Source organism: Lissotriton vulgaris, chromosome 5, assembly GCF_964263255.1.
Source record: "Lissotriton vulgaris chromosome 5, aLisVul1.2, whole genome shotgun sequence".
NCBI lineage: Eukaryota > Metazoa > Chordata > Amphibia > Caudata > Salamandridae > Lissotriton > Lissotriton vulgaris.
Window position 1 is genome coordinate 1,711,322,745 of NC_141693.1, and position 21,448 is coordinate 1,711,344,192.

Sequence of the window (21,448 nt, forward strand, 5' to 3'; positions counted from 1 at the left end):
GAAACCTGCACAATGTTCAAGCCAGGAGATGAAGATTTTCCTCCTGAAGACTTTGAACCCGGTGACTCCACCTCTGCAGTCACTCTATCCCTCAACGGAGAGATCCTCGACGTCGAAGAAGTCTGGGTGACTAACGGCGTTGAGCGGTGTCTTGAATCACGCCGTGAAGAGACCGACTGAGAGCCTCGACGTCGATCCGGAGACCTCGACGTCGATCTTCTTTGACGTCGAACAGGAGACCTCGACGTCGATCTTCTTTGACGTCGAACCGGAGACCTCGACGTCGATCTTCCTCGATCATCATGACGTCGAGTCGACGACGTTGCTCGACGTCGTCTCGACGATGATCTTCCTCGACGTCGAGTCGACGGCGACCTTTCCTGACGTCGCCTCGGCGTCGACCTTCTTGACATCGAAGGATGGGATCTGACAGTCCCTTTCGACGGCGGCCCGCTTGCCAGCGGCGACCTAGATGCCGTCCTAACTCTCGACGCCGATCCCTCCCGGGGTGGCGGAGAGTGTCTCGACGTCGACGGAAGCCTCAACGTCGACGGAGACTTAGAAGTAGTAGCAACCATGGACTTCGAGCCCGAAGCATGGTGCCTCGACGCCGACTTACTGGACTGCGGCGGAGATCTTCGACGTCGTGAAGATGATCTGGGCCTTTTCGACGGCGTCCTCGACGACGACGGAGATCTTCGACCTTCATTCCTCTTTCGGGAGACAGGAGAGGTGGAATGACGCCGTTTCTGGGCATGCTTGCTTGTAGGAGACGATCTAGGGACTGGGGAAGCACCCACCTGGTGACTCTTGTCCATCTCCTGCATGGCATGAAGTCGAATCCTCTCCCTGTCGCGAAGAGTCCGACTTTTAAATTTTTTACAATGATGGCACTGATCAGGAATGTGTGAAGATGGAAGACACACAATACACACAGAGTGTGGATCATTCTTAGCCATCTTTTTGTCACAAGAAGGACATTTCCTAAAAAGAGCAGGCATTCTGACAGGAAATTCCTATGGGTTACCACAGAAAAATAAATCAGAAGCCTTATTTGTTCAAAAAATGTCGAATATCTGAGAAAAACTCTCTCAAAAACCAATTTCAGTTGAAAACTGAAGAGCTCAAGCTCCAGGATCCTCACAGAAGGAGCCGGAAAAAAGAACTGACCCAACTGTCACCTGTGGTGCACCATGGGAGCAGGGGGTTGCCTTCAGGTCTTAAAGGCACGGTACCCCTACTCTAATGCCTTAAAGGCAAGGTGTCAGTTTTTCTCTGTTTGCTTTATACTCTACTGCAGCCTACTGGCAAATGCCTGCAATTACAGGTTTTCCTATGGCAATAAAGCATTGTTGTATACAAAATGTTTTCTGCTCTTTCTTCCTTAGGGTTTGGAAGGGTACTACTGTATGTACACTAATTTATGTAATTTTGCGGCATTTTTTCCAGTTAGAAAATGTTTTTTTAGGCTGTAATTATATGTTCCACATATTTATACATATATATTTATATGTATTTTCTATATGGCTTCTGAAGGTTTTTGGATCAGTAAACGCTCCGGGTGCACTGCCCGTATGTACGCACACAATAATGATTAGCTATTGTTCAGGTGCAAATTCGGCGAGTGGAGAAACCTTAACCACTCAAACAGAGCAGCGAAAACTACTCCTACACAACGAACTCAGTTGCCGATGCACTCAATGGTATGCAATGTTTAGTAACAATATACAACAACAAGTAACAAATGACAGAAGTGTCTAAACAAAAACTCTCATGAAGGGTAAGTCTTGGAGTCTTTAATGCAGTGAACAGCCAGCCGACACGTGTTTCATCGCACTCGCGATTCCTCAGGGCTGAAATGAACAGAAAGTTGACAATGGAGCATGTATCTCGTAGGGGTATAAATACAAAAAAGACCTGATCATCTGGTCTTTGCATGCTTAATTTGTGCCTCTACTTCAGTGATTGTATATTGATACAAAATTATTTCCTAGGTGCCACCCCAACATATCCGTGTCGCAGGTGTGAGAATTATCATCTATCACTAGTCGTGCTGGTGAGTAGTGAAAAAGTGTATTAAGACACCAGAAGAACTCGGATAATTCTCAAAAGAGACAGAGTCTCTAACTATAAGGTGATCTATCTGTGTGCGGCCCATTCATACATCATGCTACGTGAGGTTTGTGGCTGATGTGAGACTCTGACCCTTCATGTAACATACCTAGATGGCTGTGTCCAGGTCAAATAAGGTCTGATAAATCGACAAAGAAAAAGGAACAAAACCGAAAAACAGGAGAAACCTCATTACTACTAGTCAGGCTTCATATAATAAGGCAGAAAAATACACCGTGATGGGGCTGTGAGATAATAAAGAAATTATGGCTCACCGCTCAGCTGGTGCTAATTCCAACCCAGCCGGGCCCTTGACCGTGAGGATACTCGGTATGAGTATGTCTGTAGATAGATACGTTTCTGTAACCAGATTAAGTAACCTGGGTAAGTATGAGCAAGTCGGCATATCAAAATACTATGCATACAGCCATTTCATAGATCTAGTTTGTCTATGTAGCGTCCACAGCTTCGACTCAAAATATTATTTGCATAAAAACACTGCGTTTAGGACCTATTACACAGCCGGCATAATCGTCATGCGGATGATCCCTACTCTTCTCCCCTTAAAACTCAATACGGTGTCATTCATCTATGCCCCCAGTGTGGTTCTTATATGGAGCAAAACAGTTCAAAATGCACTTACATTGGATGACAATGTATTCTATCCTCAGTCTCGGAGGTCTCAGTTAATTATTAATATCCAAAGTTGGCTACCGCCCACGTCGAGCAGAGTGTTTGTTCTGCAAAAATGGGAGCCATAATTATCATTAGTCCCATTCACATGTTTAACTGTATCAAGGTATATTTGGTACCACAGTGTGTGGGCTTACCTATGGCGGGAATAGTTCGCATGTAACGTTGTAGGTTCTCACATAATTGTGCGCCCCACGCTGTAAATGGACAAAAATAGAATTGGAGTCATGCTCCTCGTATTTGGACAGGCGGTCTTTAACACTGAAAAGGCAGAGTGCTTTCCGTGTTGTAGGAACTGCTTACCTGTATCAAGCAGTGGAGCGGCGAGGGGTGTGTATCGCGTCTGGACCCCCGAGCCGTGTTCCTGTTTGGACACGTGATCGGGTCTCAGGAGACGTTAAAAAGACGTCTCCACGTAATATTCTTAAAAGACTAGACCGTTTGTTGCAGTTTGGGACGCCTCCATGTTGGATTCCCAATGAGTCCCCGGAGGTAGTCGGTCTACATCATAACCATTAATTAAGCATTTCAAAGAGTCAGAAACGCTGGTCATGTTATCGATTAGTGAGAAGCGTCAACAATACGACAGGAGAGAGTAGATATATGAATATTGTACCATATATGTAACATGCCGATTTCGTAATCGGTCAAACGCAAATAAAGATAATGAGAAGAGTATCTGGTTCCTTTTAAAATTATATAGTCGAGGCGAAATTAGCGGCGTAACTAAAGGGAGAAATAAGTAGATCCCCCAGGTGAGTCTTAAGCGTGAGCACCGTGAATGAACATCAACACACTACAGGTGCCTGTCCCAGTCACACGTGGATGTCTAAATTTCAAAACAATTATACCACATCTCTTCTGTATATACATCAATTGAACACAGACTGCCACGTGTGGGACAATACAAAACCACACATTATTTACAACAAGGTACAGGAGAGTTTTTCTAGCATGAAGGGGTGGTAATAATAAGTTCATGATATCACAATTCATATAATGCTTGAAACACTGGTCATTACATAAATTGTCATGTGTTACAGTTCATGCAGTTCAATTTCCCAGGAAATATTGCATCTCCTGATCATAATTGAGTCCCCGTTCCACAGATTTAAGACGCATGATCCAGGTTGCCTCTGTGCGTCTAAGTCTCAGTTCGCGGTTGCCCCCTCTAATATCCTGAGAGACTGTGTCTATGCCAAAGAATTTGACCACTTTATTGGTCCTGTCCTTTTGGCAGGAAGCTATATGTAAGGCCACAGGGTATTTCGGATCACAATTTACTATTGCCCTTATATGTTCCATCATTCTCTCTTTCAATGGTCTGATGGTGCTTCCTACGTAAAATTTGCCACATTCACATTCTATGACATAAATTACAAATTTAGTGGTACAATTGATATTGCTCTTGATGACGAAGGAAACACCATCTGGACCCGCGAATCTAGTTGTGCCATGTTTCGCCCATTTACACATGCTGCAAAATCCACATTTGTAAAATCGTAGGAATCAATGGCAATTACCGAATCGGTAAATACCGATTCGGTAATTTTACCGATTTGTCAAGGGGGACAGGGTGTCACTTTGACACCCTGTTGCACCCCTGATTCTGGCTTGTGTGCAATGTGACACACATACATGCCCTTAGGGCATGTATGTGCGCCACATGGCACAGGTGTACATGCACAGATGTGCATGTACACAGAAATTCGTTATTTACCATGCCATTGTATTTCATGGTAAATAACGAATTTCTAAGGGCCTGTGGCACTGTTTCCAGTGCCACCTACATCCCAAATTACCGATTCTGTACATTTACCGATTCGGTAATTTACAGATTCGGTAAAATTACTGATTCGGTAAATATACAGAATCGGTAATTTTCTGCCCCCCTACATCTGGAATTACAAATACCGGTCGGTAACGGCCGAAATCGGCCGTTACCGACCGGTATTTTGCCACCTACATATGGCCCTAAGTGATTTGCCCAGAATCACAGGATGTTGCACTGATGCCAAGACTCGAACATGGATACCCAAATCCCGAGTCAGCAGCTCTGAACTTTCACAAGATATGTTGAAACTGTATTCTACTTACTCTAGCTTGTTCACGAAGCTGATCCACAATCAGGCGATCAACCCTTGATGGGTTTGAAGTCAGTCTTGGAATAGGTGTGTTGTTAGTACTGGAAACTTTTTTTCCTGGATAGTTTTTGGCAAGAGCTGATTCAGCCTGACAACATATGTATGTAAATATATTAGATGTGCAGCTATGCAAAGCATAATCGAAGAAAACAACAAGATTCTCTATGCATTAGCTGAATATAGCATTTTATAAGTATATAAAGAAGTAAAACTCACACTAGCACTATGCAAGAAAGTAATTTACCTACTCTTAATAAAAAGCTTCACAAGCAACTTAATAGTACTATCAATGTTGCTTCTGAATATGCTAAAGTAAACTATATATATATAATGGCAATTACTATGTTTTGCCTTTCAATAGTTCCAAAGATGCAGCAAATAGTCTCTTGTATTCACACAAAACAGTGCATTTGGAATTCAGCATGAACAGAGAGCGCTTTTATTTCAGTGTTCAAGATATATTTTGATCATAGCAAAATACCAACATTTTAAGAACCACTAAGCTAAAAGTAAAAATCTGTAAAACAATATATTTATCATTTAACAAGTTATTTTATTTACGTGTTTATGTTCATACAAATAAACCAACATTTAAATAATAAAGAAACAACCCTATGCAAAGTGGTAAAAAGAGGAACGAGTTAGAAATACAGAATAATTTGGAATCCTTTTGAGATGTAAACTGGCATGGTGGAATTTAAATTAAAAATATTACATTCACCCCAAACCATTTCTGAACAATAAAGGAATAAATGTTATATTGGTATTTACTGAGGGCAGAATAAATCCAATGCTGGGATCTTGGGGCTAAGAAGGATCCTGATAGCGAGAAAGGTACATATTCAATAGATTGCACCACCAATTAAGTTTCTAGGGCTCTTTTGAAGGTAAGATAACAACGTAGTGGGTCTAATTCACTTTGTTCAAGATTTCAGAAGTATAGCATTTAGGAAAGGTGAATATCTCTCATCTGAGCATTCTTAATTTTGAGAACCTTAGCTGGAGTGCTTCATAAGGAAGAAGACAGAAGGGAGGGACAATAAACCTTACTTATATTCAAGTACAATTCTCCAGCATCCATATCTTTCTTCGATTCACATGCTTGCCTTATTTAAATTTGTCAGGCCGGGAATCACCAGTCGAAGTGCTTAGTCATCATTGTTAGAATATCAGCAGTTTATGTAGCCTATCCATCACATGGTTTGACTTCTAATGTAAACACAAGATGATCGAGAGGAGTGCTGAAACTTTTCAACCACTCAGCCCAAGTCAAGAAGAGCTCTGAGTTTAATCCATTGTTCTTTTGCTCACTATGCCACCCCAGTTTGGACCCAGCCATATGTAAATCAGTCTTGACCCGGCTCCTCATGGGAACAGTCCAGCATGAACTGCCAGGCCAGGTCAAGTCTTCCCTGGACTGGAAACAAGCCTCCTGGGACTCTTTGGAGTATCACCCCTCATCAGCCAGGCCAGCTTGAATGCAGTGGCAAAGCGAGCAAGGGGCCCACGCCTGGGCATACCCTTGGCTACCTAGGGCGAACATAGAAAACACAACAAAATGATGGCAGAATGCTGAAACCTTTCAACATCTCACCCCGAGTCAAGAGATCTGGGTTTAATCCACCACTCTTTTGTTCATCATGCCACCCCAGTTTGGACGCAGTCTTATGCAAATCAGTCTTGAACCTGCTCCTCCTGGGAACAGTCCAGCCCGAATCGCCAGGCCAGGTCCTCACTGGACCGGAAACAAGCATCCTAGGACAGGTTTCTGAGTATCACCCCTCATCAGCCAGGCTAGCTTGAATCCAGTGGCAAAGAGCGCAGGGGACCCACGTCCGGGCATACCCATGTCCACTTATTACAAACAAAACAAACACAACAAGATGATGGATGGAGTAATGTGTTACACTGACTTCTAATGTAGCCAATTGGGCTAGATGCCCTCCCGAGACTACCATCCTTTATATTATCATTCCGCAACCTGTAATCCCAGTTTTTTCTCAAGGAAATCTCCATTGAAGTCATGAAAACGGAATAGTCCTGCCCACGTGCAGGGTATCCCGGAGCACTTTCTCATGATATGTCTTCTTAAGTGTAGTTGTTCGCATTTCTTCAGGAAGGACTGTAGTAACACTTGAGACAAGAACTTTGTGAATCCAATAGGGACCGCTATTATGACCAATTTCTTCAGATTTCTTTAAAGGGTAAGAATACCAATGTATATGTGTATTTAAGGCCACATACTTTGGTAGAATGCTAAAATCTCTTTCACAAACCCCTTTTTAAAAAGAGAAAGATTAAGGAAAAAGGACAATGTAGCCCTATAGGCTGCCATTATGTTAATGTAAAAACAGTGTCTGTGCCTCTAAGGGCCCAGAGACCACTTGATTCCCATCATGCAAAGCAGGTGGCAATTGCTTCAGTTCTTTATGATGAGATGTGGAAGTATCAGATAGGTCCAATAATCGATTATGGACGGTTGCTTATGACTTCAATGGCGATTCTCAAAAGAGAGAACTGGGATTACATGTAAGAAACCATTCCTTATCTGTTAGGGGATCTCCATTGATAGTCATAAGCACTGAATACAGTAGCAAGCCCATCCTCATCAAGACAGGGCAACACCCATTCGACCAAATCAAGCAAATACATTTCCCAGGGAGGCCTGAACTACTTGAGTATCTAAATTCAAACAGTAATGTTTGGTAGACGTGTGAACAGATGTCTATGTAAATGCTTTACAGATTTCACCTACAGGGACATTTCTTATTAAAGCGGGATTAGCAAAGCAGAGCTTTAGGTCAATCAGAAAAAACCTTGTTTCCTTTCTTGTAGCATAATAGAATGCAAGATTAAATCCATCAGGAAATGGAATGTTTGGACGTGGTTAGACCTGTACGGACCGGGGTAGTTTATAAACAATTGGTCCGACTTTCGGAAAATTCTTGGGTTGTCCAGAAAAAACGTTAAAACTCGCCTAACATCTAGAGAATGGAGGGTCCTTTAGGCAAGTGTGGAAGGGTGCTGAAAGAAAGTAGGCAAGGAATTTGTCTGATTGAAGTGAAACTCCGAAATGATTCTAGGTAGGAATTTTGGGTGAGTCCTCATCACTACCTTAGTGGAATGAAAATGGTGTATGGTTCTTGAGAGCACAATACCTGGATCTCGCTAAACCTACATGCTGATGTGATCGCTATGAGGAAAGCGGTTTTGAAAGGAGATGCTGCAAGGACAATTTGTGAATGGGCTCAAAAGAGGTCTGCATGAGGCAAGAGAGGACTACATTGAGCTCCCATGGAGGATATTGAGCTCCCAGGGAGGAGATGGGCGCCATATCGGAGTGAAATCCTTTACCAACCCTTCTAAAAATCCTTCAATACCATGAATGTTGAAAAAAGATGTTTGTAAAGGACGCTTTTTGTAGGCAATAAGAGCTGCCAAATGAACTTTTATGGAAGAAAATTGAGAGCCAGATTTGGCCAAATGAATTATGTATGGAAGAATGACATCTTCTTGACAGTTTGTTGGATCCACGTTGTTGTTGGAACACTATATGCAAAATCATATCCATTTGAATGAAAAGGCTGAACATGTTGATGGTTGTTTTGCCTCTTTGAGAATGTTCATGCATTCTTATAGAAGGTTCAGATGCTCAGACTAAAACTAGCTCAGGTGCCATGCTGCCAAACTCAATTAGGAGAGATTGGGGTGAACCATCTGACCTCCGAATTTCGTGAGAAGATCCAGTCTGCACGGTAGCTTGAGATGTGGATGCTCCGACCAATGAAGTGAAGAAGGTCCATGAACCACCACTGACATGGTCACTCCGGAACAATCAAGATCAGTCTGGCTCTCGAGTAAGTCATTTTGTTGAGAACTGATGGGATTAAGGAGATTGGAGGAAAGGGGTAGAGACATTTTCAGGACCAGGTGATCCAAAGGGCATTCCCCTGTGTCCCTGGTTGGATGTACCTCGAGGCAAAGTCTAGACATTTTTTGTTTTGTTCAGAAACAAATGAGTTGATGTTTGGTGCCCCTCACATTCTGAAGATGTTTTGAACAAAGTCGCCGTGAAGGACCCATTCATGGTTTTCTTACAGGACTCTGCTATTGGAGTCTGCTGAAAGATTGTGAACACCTGGGAGATGAGTCACAGTGACCCACAAGTGTTTGGCTATCAGTGAATTCCAAATTGTCTTGAGCCTCGTGAGATAAAGGTGTGGACCTTGTTCTACCTTTGGCTATCAGGGAATTCCAAATTGTCTTGAGCCTCGTGAGATAAAGGTGTGGACCTTGTTCTCCCCTCCTTGTTGAGGTAGTACATAGTTGTCGTGTTGTCTGCCTGAACAAGCAGGGATTGCGTCTTGAAGGACGGGAAGAAAGCCTTCAACACTAGCTTTACTGCTCTTAGCTCAAGGAGATTGATGTGATAGGTCATCTCTCTCAGAGACTATGGGCCATATGTATCAAGCACATTTTTAGTTGCAAACGCTGCGTATCGCTAAAAACAGCGTTTGCAATAAAAAAATTCGCTAAACCCAATGTATGAAGCACAATCACGTAGAAGAATAAGAAATCTCTAAAATATCGATTCCTTACGATGCAAGAGCCTGATTCTGCAATTTCCCTAGCGATTCCTTATTTTGAGATTACCTTAGTTAGCGAAATTCGCAAATGGGGCAATCGCAAAATAAGGAATCGCTATGGAATGTATGAAAAAATCGCAATTAGCGATTTTAAGAAATTCGTATTTTAGAGAATCGCAATTAACACCAAGTGGGAGCAGGTGGTAACCAGGTTCAAACTATATAAGGAGTCCCACAATGCAACAGACTTTTTTCCACAATGGCTGGGCTTTACGTGATAGCCACGAGGCTGCGACTCAGAGCTGCTGCACAGAGGAGGAGACGCCAGGAGAGGATATTCCGTGCGCGCATTACCATCTTCCAGCGCACTGAGGAGGACATTCATACACACTAGAGGCTGGATGAAGAGAGCATCCTTCATTTAATTGATGAACTCAAACCCTTCCTTGAACATCCCACACGCAGGACACACTCTATCCCCATCCACATCCAGGTCCTGTGCTCACTCCACCTCTTGGCATCTGGTTTCCAGGGGGTGATTGCCTCTGTAGGAGGGGTGTCACAGAGTGCACTTTCGCGCTTTTTCCAAGCGTTCCTTGATGCCATGGTACAGAGGCTGCATCACCACATTCACTTCCCAAGCACCCCACAGGCACTAGACCAGACCAAACAGGACTTTTATCAAATAGCCCAATTTCCCCACGTCATCGGATGTATAGATGGGACACACGTTGCAATATCCCCCCCCCCTCCCAGAATGAGTACGTGTTCAGGAATCGCAAATCCTACTATTCCCTGAACATACAGGTGGTGTGTGATGCCAAACACATCATCCCGGACATTGTTGCCCTGGCAGCACGCACGACTCTTACATCTTCCGCCACAGTGGGATACACCGTAGACTCACAAGTGGGGAGTTTGGCGAGGGCTATCTACTAGGTAAATGCATTTGAACAGAGTCCACACTTGTTAAGGATAGCATGTGCAGGACAGTGTTTAACCATATACCACCTTCCCCACAGGTGACAGTGCGTATGCGGTCCGTGACTTCATACTGACGCCCTACCTCAATCCAGCCAATGCAGCGGAGCGTCGGTACAACAGCGCCCACATTGCAACAAGAGCCATAATTGAGAGGACATTTGGGATACTCAAAAGCAGATTCAGGTGCCTACACAAGAGCGGAGGGGCACTGCAATACAACCCACAGACCTGTTGCAAGATAGTGGCAGCATGTGCCACGCTGCACAACATCGCCACCAGGAAAGGCACACCGGTGGAGGTCAGTGAATCGGACACATCAGATGTGGAAGGGCCAGCTCCAGGACGCATGCCAGCCGGTGTAGTTGGTGCAGCTGCTGGGAGCCAGAGGCGGGATAAGATCACGCGCAACTATTTTTAGGTAAGAGAAAATGACAATGCTATATATCAATTGTCAGACTGTGTTTTTATTCCTTAACATTAGGATTGTTAACTTCACACAGGCAGCGTGACACACAATGTCCATCAAAATATCCAGCACATGTTCATGCACAGTGCAAGTCTCCCATCAGGGGCAAGTGTCCATGTGCAGTGGGTAGCTGCACCCATCCTGTGGTCCCATGTATATCTCCTCACAAGCGGCACTGTCAAGAATAAGCCCCTGTTTGGGGATGCCCAGTGCCTCCCTCACTTGGGCCACCAGCTCTACTGTTACGGCCACTACGGCGCCTATCCATGGTGGGTGGGTGGGGGGGGGATAGGGGGTGGAGCTGCTCCTTCCTGATAGGGTGTCCTCATCAGTGGGAGTCAGGACTCCTGGCCCAATAGTGCGGATTGCGCGCAGCTCATCCACAGCCGTAGTGATTTGGAGCAGGGCCCTTGCCACGTCCTGGCTGTTGTGCGCCACCTCGCTCAGCATGCAGATGCTGTGCCTAGCTAAAACACTGGTGGTAGAGGACAGGCGGTTCACCGCCCGTATGTACAAGTCCAAGCGCTGCATCTCCCTACGCCTGGCTGCACGGTAGGCCCTGAGTTCGGCACAGAGTGCCTCCATGGCACATTTCATGCTCCTGTAGCCTGCCTTGACTTTCCTTTGTAGTGACTTTATATTTTTTGCTTGCAGGCGATGTGCCTGCAAAATGTTCAGCTCAAGACCGGCAAACACAGACCCATCCCCTGGATCACCTGCACTGCTGGAAGTACTGGACCTGCACCTGGTTGGGACTTCTGGCATTGGATCTGCACGAGGGCGCTTTTGTGGTTCTGGCTGTATGGTATTAGTTTGGCCATCGCCATCAGTGTCCTGGCCCTCGTCCCCCAAAGGGGGTAGTGGTTAGACAACATTCCTCCTGCGGCGCTTTGGGGGGGGGGGGGGGGGGTTCACTAGGCTAGCCTCGTCCTCACTTTCATCCTCCTGCGCAGTCGCTGTTCTGGTAGGGGAATTGCCCTGTCTCCTAATGCCTGTTGCCTGATTTGCAGTTGATGCTGTGGACGTAAAAGCACACATTTATTTTATGTTCTGACTTGCACTTGACAATTATTAAATTTCACTTGTTGGGATTACATGTATCTTGTTTTATCCTTTCATGATGTGCACATGCATTTGGGGATTGGCTAGGTGTAACTGCACCACTGTAATGTGCATATGACTACATCTCCCATAATGAATTGCAGTGAGTGCTTGTGTACCTGCACTGGCCTTCTAGTTTTGTCCTGCCCCAGGGTCGCTGCTGGGTGTGTGGGGGTAGTTTAAGGGGGGGGGGGGGGGGGGGGTCAGGGGTGTGATGGCATGCCTCTTACCGTGTCCTGGCCCCGGGGGATCGGAGCTGTCCAGGTCGGCGACGCCCATGACGCTTTCAGGAAGTAGGGTTCCCTCCACCAGCTCCTTCAAAGATGTTGAGTCACTGGCAGTTGAGGTCCCTCCACCAGTCTTCCTGGCTTGCTCCAACCTGGCAGCCACCTTCTCCGTGGAGCGCTGGCGCATGTCGTGCCGGAGCTTCCTTAAGTATTCCACACTCCTGTGTGTTACCCCAACAGCACTCACCTTTTGTTGTATGTCTGCCCATATGCGCCTCTTCCGTGTCTCAGGCACCCTCAGTGATTTTTTACCAAACAGCAGCTCATGGCTTGTGATCATTTCTTGGATGAGAACTTCCAACTCTGCTTCTGAGAATTTTTGTTTCCTCTTCCTCTGGTTGTCAGCCTGCTGCTGCTGGGGGGTGACCTGGCTGGGCATGTCTACTGTGTCCTGCATTCTTTCATCCAATACAGTGTTCCCTCTCCACCACTCCTTCTCTCTTACTGTGAATCAGAAACTCAGGTGCAGCATGGGTAGTCACACTTCCTGGTTGTGATGTCATCAAGCTGCACCTGAGTTTCCGATTAGCAGATTTGCGAATTTCGCAAAATTGCGATTTTTTACGGTAAAGAATCGCAAAATTGTGATTTTTTTACGGTAAGGAATCGCTATTGGGGGTATCGCAATGAAAATAGCGATTTGTACAAAATCGCTCTTTTATTGCGATTTTTTACATACATACCATTTTGCCATTCGCTAAAAATCGCAAATTCAGAATCGCAAATGGGGAGCTTGACACATATGGCCCTATGATTCCCGGATTTGGAGGTGATCCATGCGTGCTATCCATCCTAGCAATGAGGCATCAATTACTATGGTCTGGGAAGGGACTTCCTGATGAAATGACATCCTTGAAGCAGATCTGTTGGAGAACACCACCATTTCAGCGACTGGTTTCTCAGAGAGGGGTGGGGGCTGGGATGCAATCTTGTCCTCCCTATTGCACCTAAGCTGGCTCCACTGATCCTCAGGACATTCCTGGAGTGGACGTACGTGGAGACGGCCGTTCGGAGTTAGAAAGGGAGATGACACTGTTCTCACTGTGGAATAAGAGACTTTCATTATAAAGGGACACTTCAGATGGATTGATAACAGCCTCTCCTCCGAAGGACACACTCTTGCTTGAATGGTGTCGGTGGAGGCCCCCGAATTATGCAGATTTTGGACTCTGGCAGAGTTTGATTTGTCGGAATGGGTATGCAGACCTAATTGTTGAAGATTGCTGGTCAACTGGCAATTTAGTTGGGCTTCTTGCGGTGTTGACGCCTTGATGAGCGTTGTCTAGATAGGGGTAGATGAACGCTCTGAGCTTTCTGAGGTGTGCAGCTACCACTGCCATACCCTTTGAGGAGGTTCTCGTGGCTGACTTGAGGCGAAATGGAAGCACTTTGTACTGGTAATGATCATGACCAGGGATGAACGTCTAGAATTTGGGATGCTTCTTGGCTATTTGTATATGAAAGTACGCATCTTGGAGGTCTATGGAACAGAGCCAGTCTCCCTGGTGTAACTGGGGAGAGATCTGATGAAGGGCCGGCAGTCAGGATTCTTCTTATAAAATTCACTTGTTGGCCAGTTTCAAATCAAGAATAGGGTTGAACTGGTTTCTGAAACATTTATTTATCGCCAGAAAATAATGGGAACAACTTCATGTGACCCGTTGTTTGGGAGGAACAGTCTACACTGTATACTTTTGCAGAAGGACGTTAACTTCCGAGCACAGCATCTGTAGATGGTGATTGGATGGCTTTGGTGGAATATTCGGTGGAGGACTGTTGAACCTGAGACAATACCCACTCAGAACAATATTTATTACCCAGATATCTTTTGTGATGGATTGCCACTGTCAGGAAATGAGAGATCCTTCTCTCTACCAGAGTGGGTAATGAAAGAGAGGACTAGAGATTCATTGCTTAGAGCCTGCTGTAGGTTTTCCCTTCTGATCAGGCTGTTGAGTTACTCTTCCCTGGGATGACGATGTTGCTGCTGTTGGTAAGGTCTTTACTGTTGAGCTTGTTGGTGACCGTGGTACCAGTGAGGGGTTTGAACCCTCTGTAGGTAAAAACGTTGTTGGTAGAGTTTGTAATGCCGTTGCTGCACTTTTTACTTTTCGAGACCTAATGCCTTTAGGGTCTCCATCTTGGACTTCATTCAGGTCATTTTCTCGTCCGTATGACTGACAAAAAACATAGATCCCAAGAATGAAAGTTTGATAATCCGTTACTGGGACGCATGTTTAAGAGAAGTAAGGCAGAGTCATGAATGTCTCTGCAAGGCCACTCTGTGGCAGTATTTGTGGGCTGCACTGATGATCTGGTTGGAGATCAACATACCCATGCTGACCACTTCAAGGAAATCTTTGCTGTTGTCTCTGGGGAGGTGTCGGCAAATGTTTGAAAAGATTCGTACCTGCCCAGGATAGCCGATGCACTTGCTACCTTCATGGTGATGGAAGCTGTCCTGAAAACCTTGTGTCCCACTGAATCCAACATTTTACTCTCCTTCTCTAGTGTAACAGAAGACAATAGATGGACGGAATGCTGCTTCCTGGCTGCAAGGATGACCACAGAATCCAGAGAAGAGTCAGATCGGAGAAACAGTGGGTCCTGCTCTGGAGGTCTGTAATCTTTTGCAGCCTCGATGGAGCATATTTGCCTGAGACCGGTGTAAGAAACAAATCCATTGCTCATTCTAACAGACCTGGAACCAATGGTAAGAGAAGCATGGACGATGATCTGTGGGGAAGTGTCTCGATGATTACCGATGTGGGTGGTGTAGAAGCAGGCATCGGGATGTTCAATTTTGAAGCAACTCTCACCTGCACCTCCTGAAAGGTGTGATATCAACCAATGGAGAGATCCGTGGTTGAGGAGAATCAGACAGAGTTGGAGAGTATCTGTCTAGGCTGGAAGAAAAAGTGGTGGAATAGTAGGTCGGATGATGTCTTGACTTTGTTCATGAGCTGGACCTGGATGCATGGTGACAATGTGAACTTCTGGAGGATGGCCGAGATGAAGACCGCGGTACCTGAGGGGTAAACTATGGCGAGATCTGGACTGCAATTGTCGCAGAGAAGATAGAGGCTTCGGGGAAGGGCTTCCAGTAGCTGTGGTGTTGGAAGAGGTATAGGCGATGGTGTTGGAAAAGGCGCTGGAAGGGGAGGTGGGGATGGTGGTGGTGGAGGAGATAGAGGAGGAGGAGTAGGAGAGTCTGGCAGACCTATAGGAAACGACTGATAACACACCCTGGAAGATTCAGAGTCCGGAGATGATGATATGTATTGCTGTCTTAATTTTTTTGCCCTCTTTGCAGACCTAGATGGTCACAATACCTTCTACGTCTCGATGCTGACACATTCCTAGACGTCGAATTTCTATATTTCGACGTTGACACACTCCTTAATGTCAAACTTCTTCTATGTTTTGACGTTGACACACTCCTTGATATCAAACTTCTTCTACGTCTTGATGGTGTACTCTCCTTTGATGACCACCTACCACGTCTCGATGTAGACACTCATCTCCTCTTCAACGTCAACCCAGCCCTTGGCGGTGAACAAGTGGTGGTGGTACCTTGTCTCGGCCTGGAACTAAGTCGTTTTGGGGCTGTACTTTTGGACCTTCCATGCCTGGGTTCCTCAGAGGAAGGTGAAAGATCCCTGGTAGAGGACTGACCCTCTCCTAGCTCTCTGGATGTCCCACCTTCTGACTGCATCGCCGCTCCTTTGTGCCATTGAGGCAAATATTCTCCGTTTTCCTCAGGGTCCACCTGGAAAACTTCATGCAGTGTGGACATCTGTCAGGAACATGGCTCTCAGGAAGGCAGATGATGCAGACAATGGGTCTGTCTTGGCCTTCTTTTTTCCACAGGTATGACATTTGCCAAATGATGAAGGCATTTTATTTGACTAAAGACGAAACACTTCTGGCAGAAAAAGACAGAAAATCAAAGGGACAGATAAAATCTGTAGAGTGAATTAATTGTCTCAAAATTCTATGTGAGATTTTTTTAAGAGAAAAAGCCAAAAAGGCCCAGCTTAGTGTTCCAAGATTCTCAGGAGCCGGTAAAAAGAACTGAAGCAACTGTCACCAGTTGGGCATGATGGGATACTGGTGATCTCTGGGCCCTTTATGGCGCAGATGCTGTTTTTACATTCAGATAATGGCAGCCTATAGGGGCTACACTGTCCCTTTTTCAAAAAGGGTTTGTGAAAGAGATTGAAGAATTCTACCAAAGTATTTGACCTTAAATATAGATATCCGTGATGACCCTGCTATCAAGGGAAAGCGCTTGGGGGGCTCGGAGCATAAACTCTGCCTCTATGCAGATGACGTGGTGGCGACTTTGGAATGCCCTAGGGACTCACTTCCAGCTTTTTTAGATGAGCTAGACCGCTTTGCACTCGCCTCGGGCTTCCAGATCAATGTGCATAAGTCACAAGCCCTCAATTTATCATTAGAACCCGAGACGCTGGAATTTCTCCGGCGCAATTTCCGGATTCAGTGGGCCCACGACTATCTCCTATCTGGGGCTGTGGGTGGCCCCTATTACCACTGCCGCTAGACACTCGAACTACATAGTGCTTCTGAAGCAGGTCTGGGACTCCCTCCTAAGTGGAGACCCCACTCCCTCTCTTGGCTGGGCCGGATAGCGGTGCTGGAAATGGTGTTATTGCCTCAGATACTTTGTTTATTTCATACCCTCCCGTTGATTCCACCGTCTGGAACCATACGAGCTTTACAGCGGGATATTGAGCGCTTCATTTGGCGAGACCAAAGGGCTCGGATGCGCCGTGAACTCACCTACTTCGATCCGGTGGAGGGGGGCCTCGGTGTTCCCTACCTACGGGCTTACTGGCGAGCTGCCCAGATGAGGGTGCTGGTGGAGTGGGCGCGTCCTGAGAAACACTGGCTGTTCATGGAGTCCCTCGCTGGCGAGCCATTGTGGGGAGTTCCCTTCCTATCACGTACAAGGCGCCCTCACAACTTGTACCTCTCAGAAGTCACCCGACCCATTCTGTCGGCATGGGATAAGGCCGCAACCACTAGGGGACTCACGACATTCCCATCCCCTCTCACGCCTATCGTTCAGTACCCTGACTTTACTCCTGGACTTGACCACCGGGAATTCCATCATTGGACGACTGGGGATTGTCGCTCCATTGGCCACTTCTTTGATCTTTCGGGGTTGCGCCCCTTTACTGAGTTCAGCACTGAGCATGGAATTCCTGAGGCAGAACGCTACTGATACTTGCAGATAAGGCACTGGGTACTCCAGAGGGATATAAGGGAGGGGGCGGGGAGGCTCCTCACATCATTTGAGAAATGGCTACTAACACGACACAACGGCGCACGACTGACATCGGACCTGTACAAATTCACTGGAGGTGCTTTGAATAATGGGAAATCCCCAGGCAACTGCGGTGGGAGAGGGAGTTGGGTAGGGAACTTTCACAAAAAGACTGGATGGATAACTTTACCGGGCCCGCCGCACAGCACGCAACGTAGCCTCTATTGAGACGGCCACTAAACTGACCATCTATTGGTATTTAACTCCAGTGAGGCTTCATAGGGGTAATCCTTCATGTAGCCTGTTGTGCTGGCGAGCCTGCGGTTCCCTGGGCACTCTTACCCACCTACTTTGGGAGTGCCCTGTCATGGGGTCCTATAGGCAAGAAGTTCTGGATAAGGTGACTTTACATTTCGATACCCAGATTCCCTGCTTACGTCCTTTTGGTCCTCCCTCATGGTATTACTTTCCCTCTTAAATCCAGGAGGGGCAAGCAGATGGCGCTGGTCTTGGGCGCGGCGGTCCAGAATGTCCTGACGCACTGGGGTAGTACTAAGACCGTACCTACAGGACCAGGCTGGCTCCACAGATTATGGACTGTTCTAGGGATGGAGAAGATTTCCCTTTCCTTGACCAACCCAGGGGCTTCCTTTCATTACTTGTGGGCGCCCTTCCTAGCACTGTTGACATCTGAATTCACGAAGCTCACCTGCCCCAAATATCTTAGGGGCCAATCACAATGGCAATCGCAGCTGCTAAAGGGACCCCCGCAATCGTTGCAGCGGTTCCACCATAGCAATTATGATGCGCCCGCCACTGTGGCGGGCGCATCCTGTGTATTTTACATTGCGGCGGGCGGTGCTGCATGCAGCACCCACCGCAATGTAAAATATACAACGTGACAGGCACCGCGCGGTGCCTGCCACATTGTACATGTAAAAGCCCATGTGCACCCCGCAACAGGCCCCCAATACCAGGAACTGCCAGCCTTTCCATGGCGGCAATGCAGCCATGGAAAGGCTGCTCTGAGCCTGCATCTAAATATGGATGGTGGTGTCTTCCAGACACTGCCGCCATATTAAACTCCTTTTTCCGCCGGTCGACTTGTTGACCGGCGGAAAAGCGGAGGACGGTTTTTCCGTCCGCCGCGGACCCCCTAGCCATCATGATATGGCAGTGGGTCTTTGTAGTGACTAAGGCTGGCGGATCGCCCCTGCAGAGCCGGCGGTAACCACCGCCAGCCCTGCGGGGCGTTCCGCCCGCCATCTTGATCGGCCCTTTAGACTACTGAGACTTGTGGATCCTCCTTGACCATGTGCTCCTGCGGTATGCAGCGCTTAGAACGCAAGCATTACCACGGAATACCTTTACAACGCGGGCGTAATAACGAAAGTTGTTACCACGCATTGCACTGGGGGGCGCTCAAGGATAGTAAATGATTTAATTTATTATCCCAACACCTTCCCTACTATCCACGGGGACTGGTGTTGGAATAGTAAATTAAATTAATCAATTTTGCGCCCCCCAGCGCAATGCGTGGTAACAACTTTCGTTGTTACGAACGCGTTGTAAAGGTACGCGTTGTCAATGTATGCGTTCTAACGTCATACATCCGCTCCTGCTGCGCCCGCTATCTAGCATACTCTGGGGGTTTTCTTCTGGAGCGCCGTTTCTTTCTCCGTTTACTTGGGGTGGTTGTTTTTTAATTTTGAGGAGGAGGGGGGTGTTTTTCCTTTTCCTTTATTGTTTCACGCCTATTACATGCCATAGCAAAATTCCGGGTTGTAACCCGATGATTGTTGAGCACACTGGCTCGGTTGTTCTTGTTTTTTGCAAAATCGACAAAAGAAATTTAAACCAAAATTGTCTCCCTAAGCCGTCATCTATGCCCAGAATCTCTACGTGTTGGGTGCCGAAGCTCCAGAAATAAAGCTGAATGGTCCGAAAGAGATCGAGGCTCGATCTCAGCCAAATGTATTAATGGAGGTATTTCTTGAGTTCCTAGAAAGTAATCTAACAGGGCATATGTCTTATGAGCATGCAATACAACGTTGTAGTCCCTTATTTGGGGGAGATCTCCACAGCTCAGTCAGCCTCATCTCCAGTAGTCTCTCTCCAGATAGAGTTCCGGACCCACCCCCTCTGGAGCCAGAACGGTCCAGATTGTTTTTGAAGGCCAAATTAAAGTCCCCTCCAATTAAAACGAGCTGCTCCTGGGGTACGAGGGACTCCTCTATAGCAGCCCGGATAAAGTGCTCCTGCTCTTTATTGGTACGTACAATGATCCCAGGGTAAGGGCCCGGGCCTCCAGTTGCACTTGGTATACAAAGAAGCGGCCCTTGAGCTCCACAAGTTTCGGTCCCACTGTTCCTGAAACTTGCGCGTGAGAAGTATTGGCGCCCCTGCAGTTTTGCGCCCAGAGGAGGAGAAGTACGAGTTACTAACCTTCAGTAACAATGTATCTGGTAGAGACGTTGTATAGCTGCAAATTCGTTAACTTAGAATATCCCCATGCAGCAGCACCTCTGCGCGCCGGGGACGGCGCCTCATGACCCTGCCCTGACTTGGTCCACGGACGTGACGTCAGCGAGGTCATTTAAGTCCCTCCTGGTGCGCTGGCGTCCGTTTTTTCGGACAACATTTTCCGCGGCAAAATGTGGAGCGATCAACAAAACTGTGAAAATATGGGAACAGTGTGCGAAGGATGAAAAATCCGTAAAACAAAGAAGGCAGATTGTGTAAAACACCATCATAAAACACAGTATTAGCCACTGTCTCCATATAAAAGAAGAGCGAAGGGCAGAGCAAGCTCAGAGAAAGAACCTCGCAAAGCGAAGCATGGATCCTCCCCACAGGCTGAGTAACAAGTGAAGAATATCTCAACAGACAAAGGTAGATTGTTATTACAGCGTAGAACTGTGCCGCCCAACAAGGACGGGGCACAGGAAGAACAACAGTCTACTGCGAGAAAGTATGAACAGAAAAGCACCTCCCATATGGAAAGAGGGAGGCCGAAATACAGCTCAGCAGATACCCAAGAAGGCGACTGTAGAGGAGTTAATAGCCATAAGTCAATGGAGTAGGCGGGAGGGAGGGAAGGCAACAGGAGAAGAAGAAGAATCTCCCGATGATGGTGAATCAAAGGCACCGTTTACAGGAAAGAAGCCACCTGGAGGGAGTTAGCCGCATATGGCAACTTTTAAAGGGGGGGGGGGGGGTGTGACCATGAGCACCCTGGAAGAAAACCAATGGCAACTGTTTTTCCTCGTTTCACCGTTGTGCCTCCTATAGCCTCCCCCTCCTCTTCCCTCCATTATTCTCCCCTACCTCCCCTATTCCTTCCCTCTCTCCTCTATTCTTATATCCCATTGCCTATTTTTTCCCACTTGTTTATGCTATGCTTTTGTACTCATGTAATTCCTGTAACTAAGCTCCAGAAACTGATGTAACTCTGTAACCATGTTCCTCATGTAAAGCGCTCTGATACCTCAGGGTCTAGCCAGCGCTATATAAAACTCAGTTAAATAAATAAATAAAAACTGAAAGGAGGCCAAATGGAGAAGCCCACCTGGCAAGGTACTCGCCGAACGGGGAGGATGGGTGAGTGTTAAGAAATCTGCGGCTAGACAACGTCTCTACTAGATACATCCATTGTTACCGAAGGTAAGTAACTTGTACATCTGATAGAGACATCTAGCCGCAGATTCTTTAACTTAGAATAGATACCACAGCCATACCCCAAGGGGGGAGGAGGGTCTGAGATAGAACAACAGAAAGTGCCCGAA

General features: G+C 46.6%; 1 protein-coding gene across 1 annotated transcript in view; it reads right to left on the reverse strand.

The window, feature by feature from the left end:
* Positions 1-21,448, reverse strand: part of MEIOC (meiosis specific with coiled-coil domain) — a 1,038,655-nt gene that overhangs the window by 297,499 nt on the left and 719,708 nt on the right. The window contains exon 6 of the mRNA XM_086923891.1: positions 4,903-5,037. Within this exon, the coding sequence (XP_086780017.1) occupies positions 4,903-5,037 (135 nt within the window). The remainder of the gene's footprint in view (positions 1-4,902; positions 5,038-21,448) is intronic.